General features: G+C 41.2%; 2 protein-coding genes across 3 annotated transcripts in view; one reads left to right on the plus strand and one right to left on the minus strand.

Moving 5' to 3' along the window:
* The window catches only part of SYTL3 (synaptotagmin like 3), a 40,596-nt gene extending 35,481 nt beyond the window's left edge, over positions 1 to 5,115 (plus strand). Inside the window, exons 14-16 of the mRNA XM_067542494.1 lie at positions 1,150 to 1,258; positions 2,608 to 2,813; positions 4,980 to 5,115. Of these exons, the coding sequence (XP_067398595.1) occupies positions 1,150 to 1,258; positions 2,608 to 2,813; positions 4,980 to 5,101 (437 nt within the window). The 3' untranslated portion in view covers positions 5,102 to 5,115. The remainder of the gene's footprint in view (positions 1 to 1,149; positions 1,259 to 2,607; positions 2,814 to 4,979) is intronic.
* Positions 5,116 to 5,460: 345 nt separating this feature from the next.
* Positions 5,461 to 19,695, minus strand: part of EZR (ezrin) — a 54,299-nt gene continuing 40,064 nt past the window's right edge. For both annotated transcript variants that reach the window (XM_067542492.1, XM_067542491.1), the window contains exons 8-14: positions 18,502 to 18,598; positions 13,749 to 13,912; positions 12,042 to 12,172; positions 11,058 to 11,218; positions 10,631 to 10,723; positions 9,128 to 9,373; positions 5,461 to 8,481 (exon numbers count right to left, since the gene is read on the minus strand). In XM_067542492.1, the coding sequence (XP_067398593.1) occupies positions 8,317 to 8,481; positions 9,128 to 9,373; positions 10,631 to 10,723; positions 11,058 to 11,218; positions 12,042 to 12,172; positions 13,749 to 13,912; positions 18,502 to 18,598 (1,057 nt within the window). In that variant the 3' untranslated portion in view covers positions 5,461 to 8,316. The remainder of the gene's footprint in view (positions 8,482 to 9,127; positions 9,374 to 10,630; positions 10,724 to 11,057; positions 11,219 to 12,041; positions 12,173 to 13,748; positions 13,913 to 18,501; positions 18,599 to 19,695) is intronic.

A 19,695-nucleotide genomic window follows, 5' to 3' on the forward strand; every position in this document is an offset into this window, starting at 1 on the left:
TAGTTACTTCGTATTGTGGCATGTATAGTGTTGTGCTTATATAAACAGCTAGAAGTCTTCTAAAATAAAGTAAAAATTTGGTAAAATGATCTGAAATCCAGACATGTCGTTCTCACATTTTTCTCCTTTTCACACCAAAAAACCAGGTATAAATGTAGTGCTTATTAAAGTGGCTTTTGAACAGTGCACTCAGAGCTTGTGCCCTCAGATCTCTGCCAGTTCATCTCATTCCTGAGCTGTAGCAGGCCAGTTACTGCACTCCAGGACCCCTCTGAACTGTCAGTTTTAGAGACTGTCAATTTTGATACATTGGGGGATGGGGAAGTGTCTACTACTCTGGGCTTCCTCCTCAGACTGTTTTTGTTCCCTCAGCGGATTTAAGTTTAACTTTTTGTTCTAACTGGGATTCGGTTTCTGGAGATGGTGCAATCCCTGATGGAGGAAGGGAAGTCGATGACTTGAACAACTTCACATTATTTTATTCACTGACTGATAGTAAGCACTGCAGGGCAGAGCTCTAGAGTAGGCTACATTAGCTGTTGTTAGCCACCTACAGTAGATCTCCTCATATAGCGGCAGGAAGGACATAGTGGAAAGATCAAATCAGTTGTTAATTTTATTTCTTTCTGTCCCCTGGATCTCCCTGTATCCCAGCCACCATTCCCTTCTTGGTACAATCCTCCTCCCACATGCTGTCTGTTCCCTCTCTCCTTTCTACACTCACCAATGTGTTCTTCCTCTGTCAATCACTTTTTTTCTCTCTCACACGCACGCAAAGTGCATCATATCCTGGGTTGTGCCAGTTGCCCCTGTTGCTGGTTCTGCCTCAGAGTAAAACTATGGGGAGTGAATTGTCCCTTCTGCTCTCTACAGGTGCAGTTGGGGCCTGGCTTTTGAACAGGCCCTGCATGGTAAATCTTCCTCATCATAATGCCATTAATTTCCCTCTCCCCATTATTTTTTAATTACACACTGTAGAAGTGGCTTCAAACTTCTGAGACTGTCTAAAACATCTCTGCAGTTCAGCACACACAAGACATTGCCTCACTTCTCGGCAGTAGTGCTTAGTAACATTCCCGTAGCCCTGTGTTAACTAGTCAATCATTTACCCATATTGGTTGATAATTCTAAGCAATGCTTCTGTTTTAGGGCGAGAAGACCCAGCATGTACTGATGGCCAGCTTCACCTTGTGGTCCTTGGGGCCAAGAACTTGCCCGTGATGAGAGCTGGTGGCACTTTGAACTCATTTGTTCAAGGGTACGTTTGAGATTTAAAACTTCAGCTTTGGAATCTTTATGGAGCTAAACATTAACACATGCCAGTGAGTAGATCTTTGAGTAAGAGTCATTACACACGTGTATGGAGCCAGATTGTGGAGACTTTCTCATGCTGATGGTGAGCACTTACCCAAGTAGCTCCGCTGACTGTGGCCCCTTTACTTACACTAGTGAACACGTAATCTGACTCTCAGGCCCTGTTGAGACAGATTTAGGATTTGTGGCGACTCCACCAGTTATTGAGGTTTAATCTCGGCTTTGAATACTGAGGTTTTTGCAGCTGTCAAAGTATTTAAATGTCAAGTTCTGAAGCAGTAAAAGGAAAACATGTCAGAACTGTGATTACAAATAACAAGCGAGGGGAGACACTCCTGCCTTAATTCATGCTTTGAGCTGTGCTGTTGCAAAATGAATTACAGAATTGTACCCACTGAGAGAAGTAAGGTATTATCCTACTCATTCTAGGCATTTCAGAAGAGTTCTTTTATTACTATGACTAATTCAAACATTCTGATGTAGGTGACATGTACATATCTGTTGGAGAACTCTCATCTTGCCTTCCTCATGGTGACTAGGAAGGGTGCACTTGGTGAAAGCTGTCATTTCAGTTTTGTATGCGAAACCACTGTTATGTTCAGTTGTCTCACAGAAACACGTATCCCATGCAGTCAGCTTTGCTGTTGTTTTGTGTTACCTTCCTGCCATGTTCTCACTGAGTAGGCGAAGATGGAACTAATCACATTTCCTGCTCCATCACCTCAGGGGTCAGGAAGGAATTTTTCTCCAATGTAGAGCATTGCATGGGGGTCTTCTTACAATCAAGCATCATAGACTGCTTGAGGCAGGATATTGGATACCTGGAGTGAAGTATGCCTGTAGGTCTCATATCTGATAAGAGTACCTTGCCAGAGGGTGCATATACCCTTTGTGGAATGGTCTCTTTAGTTTTGTCAGTGAGAGAAACACTACTCTTGGATGGGCTGGGGAGCAGCTGCTGTTGGGAAGCAAGGGCTGCTACTGTGGTCACTGATAATTGGAAGCAGAGCCAAAAGCGCTCATTCGTTAATGGGAATAGAGCCCATGGCTTCAATGGGAGATATCAAGCCCAAGATTGAGAGGGGAAAAAAAAAAGGTGGTTTCAATAAGTCACTATTTTGCACTTCTCCCTTACTTTAACAGTCAAGGCACACCAATAAGAAGGTCCTGTCTTCTTAGACTAAATGCTTTCCCGCCCCTGCCTGTGAGATTCACCTAGAGAGACGAGGTGGGTGAGGTAATATCTTTTAGGTCAGTAACTTCACCAGCATCTACTTTATTCCTTTTTGGCAGTTGTCTCACTCTCCCGGACCAACGTCAGATAAAACAAAAGTCTCCTGTCCTGAAGAAAGAAGCCTGCCCTCAGTGGAAGCACCTTTTTGTCTTTGATGGCGTGACCCCCTCTCAGCTACAGCAATCTTGTCTGGACTTGGCTGTCTGGGACCAGGCATCTTTTGGCTCAAATGACCGGTTCCTGGGGGGAGCCAGGTTTAGCACAAGTAAGTATTTCTTTATTAAAAAGTTGAAGACACATGGAAACATTCCAAAACTAATTTTACACAATAATTATTTACAATGCAATAGCAGCTGTAGAGCCCATTCAGCATTGGTGCTGTGCAAATACACACAAAGAAACAGCCCTTGACCTGAAGCACTGCCAGTCTTAGCCCTTGATCCTGCAAATGCTTATGCACGTGCTTCACTTTTTATGCCAGTGAAGAGTGCCACTGAAGTCAATGGAGCTCCAAATGGGCACAAGGGGCTGCTGGTCCCAAAACCTGCCCCTAGTTAGAACACAGACAGCAGACCTAGGAAAGGCAGGGGCAACCAATTGCATATACAAATAATTATAAATAAGGTAGGTGTGGGCTCTTTATTTAATGAAATCTTAGCTTTTGGGGGCAAAGAGCAGATGCTGCAGCAAATTTCTCCAGGGGCACCTAGCAACTGGGCAGTTTTCTATAGACCTGAGTAGCAACATTAACACTAAGTAGCCTAGCTTTCATTATCTTAATGACAAGCCAGCCTCTGTCAGATGTGCCTCTCCCTGCTTCTCTCAACCTAGCCTTTTCCCCCCTCTGATGTAAGTGCTTTGGTTTCTGTCTTACAGAAACACCCATTTGATAGTGAGGGGTTAGACCATCACAGCCAAAGGTTGTGTCTTAAAGACACTTTTGCTAATAGTATAAGGTTTTAGCTGAGTGTTGGCACTGGCCAGACTCTGCTAATATGCAGACTTCGCCCCCAGCTGCTATTTACCTTAATCCAAGTGCTATAGACCCAGCTGTTCCACTCCAAGATTTCTCCTTTGCAGGCACTGCAGCCAGGGCTGGTATTGGCAGTAGAAGGCCCTTTGAACAACCTTGCTGCGTCTCTGCAGTTGATTAGTTGAACTTGAGGACACCTTTACTTAGGCTTTTCCTATGGGGATGAGTTCATCTGGCAAAGGCTCAGCCTCATTAGCTTTGTTCAGTGAGATCAAGCGTAGGTCTACAGGGCAGCTAGAAATGGGCTTCTGAGCATAGCTAGACAAACAGACTTGCTTTGCTCAAGCTACTGTGCTAAAGATTGTAGTGCAGCTACAGCGGCACGTGCAACAGGCTTGGGCTAGCCCTGCCAGTACATACTAGGGAGCTGGGGAGGTTTGGACTCAGGTAGCTACCCCACACTGCTATTTTTAGTACACTGGCTCTAGCAGGACTAGCACACAACTGCTGTGCAGGCTCACCTATAAGGATTTTTAAAGGTTTGTATGCGCATTCAACAGCATTTCACACATTTTCATTTTGTCACCAAACACAGCACTGGCATGCCACTGACTGTAGGTTCATGCTGTTGCAGAGTACCAGACTAATTGTACCAGTGGGTGTCATGCTTTGAAGTAGATTTTAAGACAGGAGATTCTTCTACTTAGAAATGGGACAGCACAATATAATTATTTAGGCATGGAATTCGTTGCAGAATCCACCTCTTCCTTTAAAACAAATCTGTAAACTTCATGGTTAAAAATGTGAACTGCATGTAAGCCAAAGCATTATTGCCTGCTGTCAATCAAACCCCATCTTTCATAGTTGTTAACAGCTCAATTGTCTGAGTGGGGGACTATGAAAACTAAGAGACAGTGGATATCCCTAGTTAATGATTTCACTGCTGATCATTTTAGCAGAAGCATGGAGGTAGAGTACTTATCCTAAACTGCCTCTGGGTACCAGAAACTCAACCCCCCTAGCCCACTGACAATCTCCCGCTTCCTCACACACAATTGACTGTTACAACAAGATATTGGAAACAAGGGTACAATTTAAAATATATTGTGTAATAAACCCAAGAATGGCTGTGCTGATTGTATTTCTCATATTTACATCAAACACTTGTTTATATGGAGTTGTCACAACATCTCCAATCTGCAGCCCTGGAGTGCCATAGAAACCAGCGTCCTCACTGCAGAATACATGGTGTCTCCACGGTAATGAATTAAATAGTTAGATACATGAACTGTCACAGGATGGAGTTATATATAATGAGAGACAAGGGATTAGAAGAAATGATAGAGAAGAGAGATTATATGTTAGTTGGGGCAGACAGTAAAAGAGCTGGGAAGAGCCCTAATTGTCACTATGTTCATGTAGACTTGGCCTTACCCTTTTGTTTCAACTTTCCTATAGAACCACCATCTGGCACCTTGGATTCAGACCCCCAATCAAAACTTCAGTGGCAGAAAATACTCAACAGTCCAAACATTTGGATAGATATTACACTTACTCTGCATTCAAAGACAGACATTTAAATCCTACCACCACCAATGTGATAAAAGCACCCTCTCCAACTGCTCACATGCGGAAGAAAGTATTGTACAACAAGGTTAAGCTGCACAGCATGCTCCATGGTCACTGCTGCCTTCTGGAAAGAAACGTACCCTTTGAAAAGAGCTCTCTACAAGTAAGCAGAAAACCTGACATGAAACTTCACTTTGGGGGATTTTGAAAACCCTTCAATTCTAACATCAGAAATAGAAAGTTAAAGGCTTTTTTCCTTTGAAGCTTCTACATAGCCACCTGTATCTAAGTAAAACAGAACTGTGTAACTAGATTCATTATGAAACTAATAAAATATTGACTGAAGGAGTGTTTAATTTAAAAACGCCTATGGGTGATTTTTCATTGTGAACACCTCTGGTAAAACATCAGTAGCCAGCTCCAATGTGGTGGGTTTTGAGGATTAAATGATGCATTATTGTAGTATGTATTACAAAAGGGGAAGTGGTAATTCCTGAGTTACTTTGACACTTGTTACCAAAAATGTTACTATGGTTAAAGCTGTTTGAGTACAGGTGAAACTTCTTCACGTTCTCTTAGGAAACCATGACACATGGGTGGATTCTAGCTTGCACGTTGTTTGAAGTATACTTACCAAAAAATTGTTAAAAGCAAGAAGATGGTAAGAAGGAGAATGCTGGAGGGCAAGAAAGCAAGCATAAGGTACTCTCCCAGATGTTAGTCACTTGAATATCTTGGGACTGCAAGAGAGTTTGGAACTTGCTACAGCAGAGGGAAGGAACAACGGGATATGCATGTTCAGGGAGCCTGACTAAAGACCAAGTACTCTGCAGAAGAGATTTAGTTTTTCCCCCCATAGTGTGGCCATGTTTTTAATAAAGATGGGGTCATTAACAACTCCCCATCCTTATAGCAACTAAAGCAGTTGCTAACAAGGAGAAGAAAAGCATTTTTATTCCTGTATTTTAATGTGAGTTAGCTGGTGGGCAGCCAGCTCTCTACAGACCCCAGCAAGTGATCTGATGCTCCATGGAGCACTGTTTGGAAACATCTGCTCTAGACTATGGGAATAGGGGTGGGTGGGTGGAAGTTTGTAAATGATGGTGGTGGTAGCAGCTGCCATGGGAAGAGGGGTTGGTGCTACTGCTAGTTACTTCATCTCCTCCCCTTACAGAGCTCAGAGGCTGCAAAATGCTTTTGAGGCTGCAGAGCCAATTCAGGGGACTGCAGAAGTGTCACTTCTCACACAGCCAAACTCAGGGGGATGCAGAGAAGCTGCTCTAGGATTGGGTGAAGGCAGCTACAGGAGGGGAGGAAATGAGCTGTTAGTGAGGCAGCAGTTTTCCTACTCTCAGCAAATGGGGCACCACTCCCCCAAGTCAGCCTCATGCCTGAGTGAGTGGCAGCAGTCTGGAGAGCACACAGGTCAGCCTTTTGGCCAAAGCCTTGTCCACACTTGTTTACAAAATTTGCACTCCTTCCAATGAAGATGTGTAAGTACCAGTGAGAGGCTTAGACAAAAGAGGCTGTTGTGGCTAACGCCATCTTTATGGCGGTCTTTGTTAGCCTCAGCAAGTCAGACTGCCAAAAGCAAGCCTACATTAGAATGAGTAGTGATTTGGTGTGTGGCGTTTTCCCACTGGAGATGGGTAGTTTAAGATCAAGTGTCATTTCCTGTTGGATGCATCTTCTGTGGGGTAGGGAAACTACTCTAGCTCAAAGTCTCATTTCCTCTTCTTCCCCCACCCTCACTAGAAGATAATGTGTTTTTTTTTCCTAAGGACATTCACTGTAAAGCTCCAACTGCAAGTTCATATTTCCAAAGTCAGAAATGCAGAGCTGCACTGACATTTTAGCAAACATCCAGCACTGTTCTGCTGGGTTTAAACACTCCATGCATCACCCAAAACACACTGAACTTCAACTCCTTTGTTACCTTGCAGATCTTTTATTTATATTCATATGTTGCAAAAAACCCATACCTTGATATAAAGGTTTAACGCTGAGTATAAAGCAGCATGGGAGTTGTAAATGGAGGAGCAGAACCAACCACATACTGTGACAGTCTAACAAATTTTCAGATGTGGGTAGGAGTAATGGGAAGTCTACAAATGCTCTTAAGTCTCTCTATTAAGAGGGGGGAAGGAATATAAACAAACAGTCCCTTCATGGTTGGAGTCTGAAACGTTAAATCAAATATTTAAAAAAATTAGAAAATTGGTTAGAAAAAATAGGTGCAGTAAGATTGTATATACTGAATCACATGCATATATCACAATTTTCTTTGAAGTAAAAAAAATCATCTTTACAAATGTTTTATAGCAAGTAATCAGTGTCATACACTGCTTCTGTAGCACAGACTAAGTATATTGTTTAGACAAATTTTTTTTACATATGCAATTCATTTTAATATTAAATCTGAAAAAGGTAACAAAATATACAGAGGAAAACCTTTCCCTTTTTAAAACTAGTGTTACAATCCATATTTATCACTTATATTTATATATAAATACTACACTACAGCTGATCAGTAATTAAGCTGGAGTATATAACACATCAAGTGCATGAGTCCAACAGAATATTTGTCTACCTATCCTAGGAGGGTATCAAAGAGTATTCCTGTACTGCATTTCTTCTGAGTGATCACTGCAGGAATTTCTCTAATTGAACAGAGCAACAAAAACAACCCCTCAACACTTCTTGTATGTAGAAATAACAGGTTGTCAGATGGTTCTGGTACCGTTTTGTACAATTATAAAGAAGGACCTACAGATCTTTGACAAAGCAGAATGTAGAATTAGACTGGTTAAATGCTGTACTTAGAGAATGCAAAGATATATGGCACAAAATTTACCTACAGCATTTTGTTTTTAATTAAAAAGCTGAATCCATATGTACCATCTATCACAGCATAAGTATTTTTATGTATAGAAAGATGTAGTATTAAAATAAACCCTGCTTGGAAACAAAAAATGGACATGACTTTAGGCCTTTTGGCACTAAGATATGAATGAGCAAAAGTTACCAGGATTAATTGCTTGGCTGACATACTGAATGAGCAGTCACCACATTTTAGAAGTAAAAACTGGAGGATAAGCTGACAGGGATTGGAGCATTTGATAGCTATACATATTTAGATGTTACACAGCGACCCCGTCAGAAAAGGCAGACCTTAAGATAAAATCTGCCTTTCCCATAGTCTTGCCTTCTTGGCTGTAAAGTGTGTTTACATAGCCTCAAATTCATCAATTCTCTGCTTAGTGTTGCCCTGTCGGATCTGCCTCAGCGTCTTGTACTTGTCACGTCCCTGTCGCATATTCTCTGTGTGGATCATGTCGTTGTGGGTTTTCTTGTTTTCATCCCTGGCCTGGGCCAGCTCATCTGTCAGTGTCTGCAACATTAAGCACAGAATGGGTAACACATGAAAGACCTTGCATCTCAAGAGTTTGACAGAGTCAAGGATTAATAATGTTTTAGAGGCATCTGACAGTGGGATGCAGAAGAGTACTGAAGGAAATGGGTGAACTGGAGATTTGGACATTTTGAGTATTACAATGTGCTGACTAAGCCCACTGTAGCTACTGTATCTGAAAGTACCAGAATCTTAAGTGCATCCCCAATGTCTGAATAATGAGAAAAGCCCATATGTATTGCATGAAAATCAATCATGTTAGAGCACAGGCACAAACTGCTCATTGTTCAAGTCTTCTCCTAGGACTTGTCTACATGGAGATTTAATGCATGGCAAGCCAGGGTGTAAATCTACACCATACTAGCCTGCCACATGCCAAGTGGGCATATGGACCCTGCTCCCATGCACTAACAGTTCCATAGCACGCACTGTGAATTTTCAATGTGCTGTAGCAGGGTCCAGACAGTGAGCATACTGCAGACTTACAGCCTGGCTTGCTAACTGAAGTTCCATACAGACGAGCCTTTATTTTACATACACCACACTGGAATAGCTGTGCATTTAAACAGGGCTCAATTTTCAGCAAGTTGTCTAATTTTTTCTCCCAATAACTTTGTTTTCTTACCATCAACTGCCTCTGTACGCGCTGATTCTTCTCTGCTTCAGTAATGCGTTTTTCTTCATTGCGATCACCCAAGATGCCTTCACTTGAGAACTCCGCACTGTAGCCTGAATATTCTGTTCCTTCATCATGCAAGATATCAGGGACATGGTAATTCACTGGCTCATAGGTAGGGGGTGGAGGTGGGGCAGTCATTACCAACTGTAGCTCTTCTTTTGTCTTCACTAGGTCATCTTGGGCTTCCTTGGCCTTTTAAAAGTGGAAACAAAAAATGGACACAAAAGCAGATGTGTAAAATTTGTTTAAATCCAGCTCAATGAACACACTGTAGCACCCAAATGGGAAGGGACAGAAAGAAAGGGGTGCATTAGAACGGTTGTACATTTGCTAATCCAGAAGACAATGCTTTCCATATACTCCTCTGTATGTTGAGATGAAAAAAAAAATTAGGATTGTGGATGAGGCCAGTATAATTTCATCAAGCAAGAATCTTCCTCTAATACAGTATTGTAGGGGAATGTGGAATCCATATTTATAACGTATTACTTTTCAAAGAAGAAGCAGCTGTTGGCCAGCCTTAACTGGAAAATCCATACAATGATAAATACATATGCCTAAATTATGGGTCTTTAAAGTGGTGTGTAAATTGCAAGAAATTGGACTTCTTGCTTACGAAACAGTTTTTCCCTCAGGGCTAGCTAGTCTTGTGGGAAAGTTGGTAGAAGGGGACTGTAACACTGGCAAGCTTCAACTTTAAGATAGCTGAAAAATGGAAAAGTTGGTAAGAGTTTTGGCAGTTTTCATTGACATTTTAAAATATCCAGAATATCCCTAGCTCTGAACTTCTGGATTGCTAACAGATCTCTAATCAGTGCTTAAAAATAACCAACACATTTTCTCTACCTGAGAATTATTCTTGAAGAACAAAATGCTGCAGAGTTGTTTTCCTAATGATGCAAAATAGCAAAGACAAAACACAAAACTAAAAGAGTGAGAAAATGTTTAATTTATGTTAGCCCATAAATATAACTACACACACAAGGCTCTTGTAGGTTTGTTCTCACTTCTGCTGCATCCCATTATGAATACTTAAGTCCCCTCAACCAAGTCCAAAAGAAGGCATTTTCCAACAGTGCAAATTTATTGGGACTACCACATTAGTGCTGTTACACTTGCTTTATTGTCTGTTTCTCTCTCCTTCATTCAAGAACACTTGTATGCTAAGGTGCCCAAATACATTATGATCATGACTTCCTAGTTAAGACTACATTCTTTGTTTTTATATAGCTCACTGTTTATAGAGTTTTGAGAAGAGTCAGATTTGTAGGAGGGAGATTATATATTGTTCTTTGTGTTGGAAATTAGTCACATTCATAAATTCAACATTTCCATTAGGGCTTTTCTAAAGATTCTCTTATTTAGAAATACAAGGCTAAGGAAGATTGGCACATTTTACTAATTCAAGTTTAAAGCTCTGGATCAATTTAGGAAAGCAGAAAAACTCACCCTGTGTTGCCATTCTTCAACCTCATTCTCTTTACGCTTCCTTGCTTCTTCCAGAAGAGCAATCTTGGCTGTATATTCTGCAAGCTCTGTAGCCTATTGAATAGCAAGGCCAGAATTATACTTGAAACTTTTTTAACAATGCTTTTGTGAATGAGAAATGTGACCCAAATGTTATATGATTTTGTGAATAGACTCCGTTGTGATAGACTCCATTAAATCACGGGCAATTTGCTCTTATTTGGTATATCATTTGAAAAGTTTCCCAGACTGATTCCATGGTTATGCTACTACAGTGCATCCTCTGGCCTAATGGATCATTTCCTTGTGTCCAAGATCTCATTTAAATATGCAGTAGCGAGCCTTCATTAACATTAATAACACAACTCAAGGTTTTACATGCTCGCCTCAAAATGTCTATGGTTCCTACCAGCTGTTCCTGGCTCTTTATCTGGTCAACAGCTTGTTTCTCCAGCTCTTCCTTGGCTTGGAGAGCAGCCAAGCGCTCTGCCTCCAGACGTTCAGCTTCCTTCTCTGCTCGTCTCCTCTCATCCTCAAGTTGCAGGGCTTTTTGGATCTGATCGGAGAGCTCTGTGAAGGAAGAGGAATGCATAAGTCAATGGGTTTAAATAACCTCTTTACAAATGGTCTTGCATAGTGGTGCAGCTGCTTATGGGAATGAGGGTAAAAGAAACACTTCACTCCAGTCTTCTGTTCACAGACTTCAACTGAGGGGCTTGGTTTCTGAACAAGTTTGAATGCAGTTTACCTGACATATCATACGCAAGAAGGACATAGCTTATGTTCTGGGTAATATTCCCTTTACAGAATTTACATGAGAGTCTAAATGTGGATTTTAATCCAGCTTGAGAAAAACATGGCAACTCCAAAGTCTTAGAATACCATTTTATGGAGTAGGACTGGACATTGCTGCTTCTGGTTTCACACCACTCTACACATTGGAGGTAGGGAGGACACAGACTGATTTCACAGATGTCTTCTTAATGAAGCATCAGGTGCCTGCCAGGGGAGTTAAGGGAGGGACCATTAAAAGCTACCTGAGTGAGAACTGTCTGAGTCATTCACTCTGCTGGAAGTGGCCATATTACACCTTCCTCTTGTGGGAAAGGGAACATTCAGTTTGTTCCTCGGTTCCGAGACAAAAAATAAAGGTCACTTGGCATCTACTTCCTCTATACAATAGCTGGTGATCACTGCACTGACCAGGAAAGATTTCACTGTCCCTGTGTTTATACACTTACACAGACACACTGGTAATTCTGTTTTACACAGCAGATCAAAGTGTCACAAGATGACAGGCGCTTAGGATAAGGGCAGCTGTTAAGCCACATCACTGCTTTGCAAAGTAGAAAGGCAAAGCCCAATGTATGGATGACCAGCACAAGCCCTTTACCTTTCTCCGCCTTCTTGGTCTTTATTTCGTACTCTTGCAGTCTCAACATCAGCTCCTCTTTCTCTCTCAACATCTGTGCCTTCTCTCTTTCAATGGTCTCTCTCTTCTTCTTTTCATTTTCTAAGAGTTGCCTGTAAGAGAGAAATAACTTAAGTTTAGAAACTAGTAAGGCAGGAGTTTGCTTGCCCACCTGAACTGCTCCATGCCGGACAAGGCCTGGGCATCTCTGTACACAAGCTCAGTGAAAGGATCTGCTCAATGTTCAAGGACAATCAAAAACAATGTTAGGGTGTCCTTGTGAGGACTGTCTTTGTTCTGTATTTGTACAGCACCTAGCACAATTTGTCCTGGTCTATAACCACATCTCCTAGATGCTCTGGTAATACTATCACTACTAATAAGGAATAGGTAAGTTACACATTTTCCATCTTTCTTTTCTAAATCAATGCTACATCCCACCTAGGAGCACTGTGTTGAGTGTTGAATGCCCACTGCAGAAAGAAGGATTCACAGACGGGGGACAAAAATGATCAGATGCAGTGTAGTTGTACCCATATCAGTCCCAGGATATGAGACAAGATAGGTGAGGTAATATTGTATTGGACCAACTTCTCACCAACAGAAGATGGTCCAATAAAAGTTCTGTCGCCCACCTTGTGTCTCTAAAAATGATCAGAGGCATGGAAATACTTCCAAATGGAGAAGCAGTGAGAGGACTGGGCCATTTAGTTAGTTGCAGAGCAGAACAAAAGCCCTGCTAAAAGTATACAAAGTAACAAAAGGTTTGGATAAAATCACATGTTCCTATTTATCCTCTCATAATATAAGATGTGGGGCAGAGGGGTCTTTCAGTGAAACTCAGCAGCAGCAAATTTAAAAACTGATAGAAAGGGGATACTTTTCCTACCAGACATAACCAACCCTCAGAACTATCTGCCTCTGGTTATCACTGAGGCCAAGATTTTAGCAGAATCCAAGGAAGGGATTAGAAATCAATGTGGATAAGAATACCTACAGTTACATTAGTTCATTGTTCAAACTATGGGACTCACCCCCTTAGGAACATTTAGGGGTAGGGAGGGAGCGTCACCCAGCACCGCTCTACCCTAAACCCTGCTCTGGACCGGCTTGGACTACAACCCCTGGCCATGACTTTGCTCCCAACCCAGCCCCAGCTTTGGGGGTGAGGGGGAGGGGCAAAGGCAGGGAAAGTTAGATACACACAGACTTTAAGGGATATAAATACTGATGCTCCAGGGCAGAAACCAACAAATAACTAGTGGGGTTAGGAGGAAACTTCTCTGTGGGTAGGTTATTCCCTAACTGCCCACTATGTAGTTTCTTGTCCTTTCTGCAGAAGCATTTAGTACTGACCACTGTCAGACAGAATACCGGCATATGGACCTCAGGTCTGAGGCAGTCTGACAATTCCTACGTTGTTTTGAATTGTTTTTTCTCCCTTTAGTCAACACCCCTCCTGTTCCCCCCATTATAAGTCAGAGTCTACAGCCAGATACTCCGCTCAGCCTAAGGTGAGATGAAGGCAGTAGCTCTCAGTGTCTGAATGCTTCACCCTCCAGCGTTAATGGAACCCCACCCCATTAGCTCCTGTTCAGCTGTCATCACAACTAATCCTCCCAATTTGTTTCCATTCAGATCACCTACATTTCCCCACATCCTCATCCTCCTCCATCCAGTTCAGCTCACCTTTCCAGCTGTTTCTGGTGCTTTTCCTCACGGGCCTGGGCTTTCATCTGTTGGACTTCAATGGTGTCAGGCTTCCTGCGGCGCATGTACAACTCATGGTTGCCCATGCACAGCTGCAGGATCCTCTTGTTAATTCTTAGACGAGGTGCATAAAACACAAAGTCCTAAGAGAGAGATACCGAACAATGGAAATCAGTTTATGAGGCAATGGTTTCCTATGGAAGAAGATAAAGCACTCAACTTACTGTAGGCAAACTAATCACAGGGCCACTATTCTACTGCAATCCAAAGGCCATTTATATATTAATAGCAACTGTATTTTCTATTCAATTGTACAGTCCCAGTGACTAACAAACACTCCCATAAATACCTTCATTCAGGAGAGAGAGTCGATTTTTTTGGTGGATACCAAAAGCAGCCGTGCAACCCACCCACCTCTATTTATTACACAAGACATGAATGTGTGGTTACTGCGTTATTGGTTTGTAGAAAAAGTGTGCAAGGTCTCATGAGTAGAAATAAGACCTAAGGAGGACTGAAATATAACAGTATACTGATGAATATTAAAATATACCGCAGGATTTGCAGTCGTAGGTCAGATCACTGGTCCATCTAATTCCTTATTTTAGACCCTGCTACTATCATTGTTCAGACAAAGATGATAAATTCTCAGTACCCTCAGCCAATTGTACCACCAGATACTTTTCAGAAGGTAGGGATGGTTAGAAGGGTAAGACGACAAATTCCCTTCTACCCTTTGAAGGTGATTAGGTTACACTCTGAAGCAAGGTATTTATCATCTTTATCTTAGCTTGCATAGCTACAAACATCACTATGTCACAAAAGATCTCCAGTATTTAAGAGTCCAGCCACAATATTTGTATCAACCTTTGTTGGGAGTTCCTGAAATGGTGTCTCTACATAGGTGCAAAATATGGAACATGGATGAGTGTAGCTACACACTAACAGAATTACCCCTCTGACAAAAGACTGTGTCCATAGTGACTTATGAAGTGGCCACTGAGAGACTGCCACCATCAAGCATTCATGCAGCCCTTCCTCCTAGTTGAACGGGGAGGGAGAGGAGAAACATCTTAATTCCTTCCTCTAGTCTAGAATGAAGATTTTGCTCCTGAGCCACAAATAACTTTGGGAGTTTTTATAGGAGCAAGATTTCAGCATTCATGACATCTGCATTATTGTCCTTGCCTCTGTGGCATTTTTTTTAAATAAGAGTTGTGCTGTGATCAGAGCTCTAGGTGAGAGTTACTGAACTACTCTATCATCCTCCCCAGCTGCCAACAACACAGAGTAATGTTTTGGCTATTTGTTTACATGCAGCACTGATAACCAAGAGAGCTAAAGAATAGAGAAAGGTTTCCGGGGTTAACAGGAATGGCACAAAATCCCATTAGCCAAGCAGCAATCCATTTATTAAAAAGAAACTCATTCTCCCTGTAGGTAACAGTGGACCCTCCAAAAGTAAGTTCTTCAGGAAGGGTATGTCCAAAGCCATAGAATTCTTTATCTGTTACTGAGCCAAACAGCTTTTTAAGTCTATGAACAATTATAGATTCAGTAGGGTTTTGAGTTCAAGAAACACTGATTACTCACTAAATAAAGCACTGCATTTCTGCTATTATAATCATGTTTTGTATAGGGTGATAAGACCAACGAGTAAGATCACATGTATTTGAATGACAAGTTGCCTGGGAAATGCACTAATCCCTAAGAAATGCCCTCCTGTGGTATGCCTTATAGTTCATATGAAATGGAATTTACACAAGAAAGCCAGAGCTGTGCATTTACAGAGCATGGGTCTCCGACATCGGTGACTACCACTCCGAACATTCCAATTACACCTACAGTTCAGAAGCTATTTTGAACCTATGACTAATAAAACTGGAAGTGATTCTAGAAATAATGACAAAATACTCCAGTCTAATTCCAAATTCAGTGAGAACCTGCCAGCAAAGATAAGTTCTCTTCAGCACACACCCTTCATTATGATTCTATTCACATACCAACTCTGAAGAATGCAGACTTTGCAATCAGCCAAGGTGGTTTGTTTCATTTTTCTAACTATTCAGATCACAAGGTCTTTGGCATGCCTGATATTGTTAGGGCTGTAAATTATTCATTATGCTTCCACTTATGGCAAACATTTCCAAGAAAAGCCAAACAGCTATGTGTATCATACGCAGGTATGGCCTCCATCTCTAAGCAATGTTCAACTCCAAGAAGGTAAATACTAAAGTCACAAACGGTAGCCCACATTTGTCATCTATAGCCTTGTAACTAAGGGAGAAAGAATTCATGTAACACCACAAGAGTTTCTGCAGTCAACATTATAATCAGAGGCATTAAGAGTTCAGTACCACCCTACCCTGGCTTGATATAAAGATAAGCATTGTAACTTGGTATTTGATACCCCCAGTAAAATCTGCCATCTGTATTCAGCATCAGTGGCACATGGACTCAAATAGAAAGAATCTCCATGGAATAAGGTGCCCCAGCAGCCAGTCCATTTGCTAGTAAACTTAAAGCATTGTCAACATAAAGGGAAAAAATGGCAATCCTGTTTTTACTTTGGGGATTCTACAGGTAAGTACCCAGGGCTGGGGTTTACAAAAAAAAAAAAAAAGTTTGCCCTTGGAAGCTCAAAACTCATGTCCAGACAAAAGACTTCTGCTTCTCTTTTTGTAGCAAAGTTTGAATACAAGAAGCATCTAGAGCATACAAGGCACTCCAAACCAAACAGAACAGACATAATAGGTGTTTTCAACAACAACAGCTTTACTGCATTAGTCTCCTGTAGGTTTCCTTTTCAAATGCAGTCAGATTTGCAGCTGAAGAGTGGGCAGAAAGCTGTGTCCATGAATCACAAACAGGAGATTAACATTTTGTACTCAGCGTGAAGTATGGCTGAGAACACAAAGGGGCTTTCCTACTGAGAAGTCCAGTGTGAACAGGGAGGTGAACCTTTACAGTGGGGCAATGTTTTGGTGGTTGCCATGAATTACATTACAAAATAGATTTGTTTCTAGGAAAATGATTAATTTCAGTGACAGTTTTTCAATATCTTGCTGTTCGTTATTTAAACAGTTTGTTGAGTCACTTGCTTCTAACTCCATAGCCGTAGTTATTTTCTCAAAAAACCCTACCAAAACCAAACTGACTGTTTTTAAAAGCTGCATTGTTAAGCCTGATGTTAATAGGTGAGGTACTGCAAAAGCATGCCCGTTTCTCCTGCTCCAGCAGTTGACAGGACTGTCAGAACAAGCTCCACCAGCCAGAACTACATACAGTATTCAAGATGTGGGCATACCAGGGATTCATATAGTGGCATTATGATATTTTTGTTTAATCTATCCCTTTCTTAATGGTTCCTAACATTCAGCTCTCTTTTTTGACCACTAATGCACAATGAGCAAATGTCTTCAGAGAAATGTGCATGACTCCGAAATCTCTTTCCTGAGTGGCTAATTTAGACCCCATCATTTTGTATGTATAGTTGGGATTATGTTTTCCAGTGTGCTTTGTTTCCTATCTTTTAAACCAATTACTGGTCCATAAGAGGACCTTCCCTCTTAACCCATGACTGTTTACTTTGCTTAAGAACCTTTGGTGTGGGAACCTGTCAAATGTTTCTTAAAATCCAAGTATGCTAAAGCAACTGGATCACCCTTGTCCACATGTTTGTTCACATCCTCAGAGAATTCTAATAGATTAATGAGGCATGATTTCCCTTTACAAAAGCTGTGTTGACTCTTCCCAGACATGGTTATTTGATTTGTCTCTGATAATTCTATTCTTTATTTTCATGCGATCTGCCTGATACTGATCTTAAGCTTTTCAGCCTGTAATTGTGAGGCTTGCCTCTGGAGCCTTTTTAAAAAAAAACAAACAAAAAACTGGTATTACATTAGCTGCCATCCAAATCATATGGTAGAGGCTGGTTTAAATGATAGGTTACATACCAAAGTTAGTAGTTCAGCAATTTCATATTTGAGTTCCTTCAGAACTGTTGGGTGACTGCCGTCTGGTCCTGGTGACTTATTGTAGTTTACTTTATCAATTTGTTCCCAAACATCTTCAATTGACACCTCAATTTGGGACAGTTCCTCAGAGCTGTCATCCAAAAAGAATGACTCAGCTGTGGGAATCTCCCTCATATCCTCTGCAGTGAAGACTGATTCAAAGAATTCATTTAGCATCTCCGCAAGAGCCTTGTCTTCCTTGAGTGCTCCTTTAGCACCTTGATTGTCCAGTGGCTCCACTAATTGTTGGCAGGCTTCCTGCTTCTGCTGCACTTAATTTTTTTGCTGTTAGTTTTTGTGTCTTTTGCTAGTTGCTCTTCAAATTCCTTTTTGGTCTGCCTAATTATAGTTGACTTGCGAGTTTATGCTCCTTTCTGTTTTTCTCAGTAGGATCTGACTTCCTATTTTTAAAGGATGCCTTTTTGCCTCTTACTCTGTTTAGCAATGAGTAAACCTTTTTATTTGGTCCTTTTACTGATTTTTTTTTTTTAAGTTGAGCTACACATTTAGTTTAAGTCTATCCTACAATGAAAATTCATACAGGTAAATAGTTATAGGCAGAAGTAGGACGAGTATTCTGTGGCTAGCATTTACTATTTCTGATACAATGAGGTTTCTATAAGGAGTACAAGAACCATATTTTATGGTGTGGCATGGAGAAATATTTAACAGTCTAAACTTGATATGCAAATATGCATTCTAAATGTACTTACAGGTGCCTTCTTGTCAATAGGTTTTATAACGAACTTTTTGTCATTGAAAGAGATGTTTCTGATTTCACTCCAGGGGAAGCCAATCTTTGGGGTCAATCTGAAAACAAAGACAGATTTTAAAAGAAGCCAAGATACAAACAAAATGCTAAGATGTGTGATTGATCTTCTTTCCACGGTTTGAAACAATGTGCCAATACTTCAGTCGCCTGTAGGGGGCCCTGAGCGACATGCTCTAAAACAGATTGAAATACTAAGAGAAACAGTAGAAAAACATTTGCCCCTCCCCACGGGAGGTATGTCCCCCTTACCAAACTCAGAGGCTCTTCCTTTCTTAATTCAAAGTAACCACCCGTGGCATTGTGGCCATTAAATACAAGAGAGCGTGCACGTCAATTTCAGAAGTGCTCAGTCCCCACAGCTCCATTTGGCTTCCGCAAGATCTGTTGTGTGCTCAGCACTTTTGAATGTCAGGCCCGTGTGTTTAGGTACCTAACTATGGATTTAGGGCACCCATTTTTGAAAACTTTGGGTTTAAAAAAAAAAAACAAAAAAAAAACAACTGTTTTTTCCCCTTGTACTGAAGTATGGAGGGCCCTTCCAAAACTATTAACAAACACTGTACGGCATGGATATAGACTCAGAAGTTTATATCTATTTTCTGACTAACAATATACAGTGGAACGTATTTTTACCTTTTAAGGCCCATATTCTGCAAAGTATCCCTATTCAGGACAGCACTTAAACAAGTGGCTAAGTCTCATGAGCATGTACTTAAAGAAGATTTTCTGAATCAGAACCTAAACCCATTGCATGCTTATTAAAGACAGTTAAGGGAAGCAGATACCTCTTTTGTATTTCTCCCCATCTCCCAGATTACTGGTGAGACTGGAAACAAAGATTTCTGTTCTGTCCTTGCATGCAACCTGCACAAGGGACTTTGCCCAAAAGTTATACAGCAGAACTTTACACCATGGGCTCTCTCAAATGCTAGCAGTCCTATGCAGTTCTTTGCCACTGGATTACATATCTGCAATCAAAGCACAATCTGGTAGGCTAAAAGTCAATTTTTAACTAACAGGAATTCCTTCCCTATATTATAAAGGTCTCAGATTATTAAAACTGAGAAAAGTTACACGTGCTTATCTTAACTTTTCACTATTTATGCCAATTGCTTTTTGCATTTCTGAGCCTGGA

This window comes from Emydura macquarii, unplaced genomic scaffold (assembly GCF_026122565.2).
Source record: "Emydura macquarii macquarii isolate MOO-44397 ecotype Brisbane River unplaced genomic scaffold, CSIRO-AGI_Emac_v2 contig_705, whole genome shotgun sequence".
Classification (NCBI taxonomy): Eukaryota; Metazoa; Chordata; order Testudines; family Chelidae; genus Emydura; species Emydura macquarii.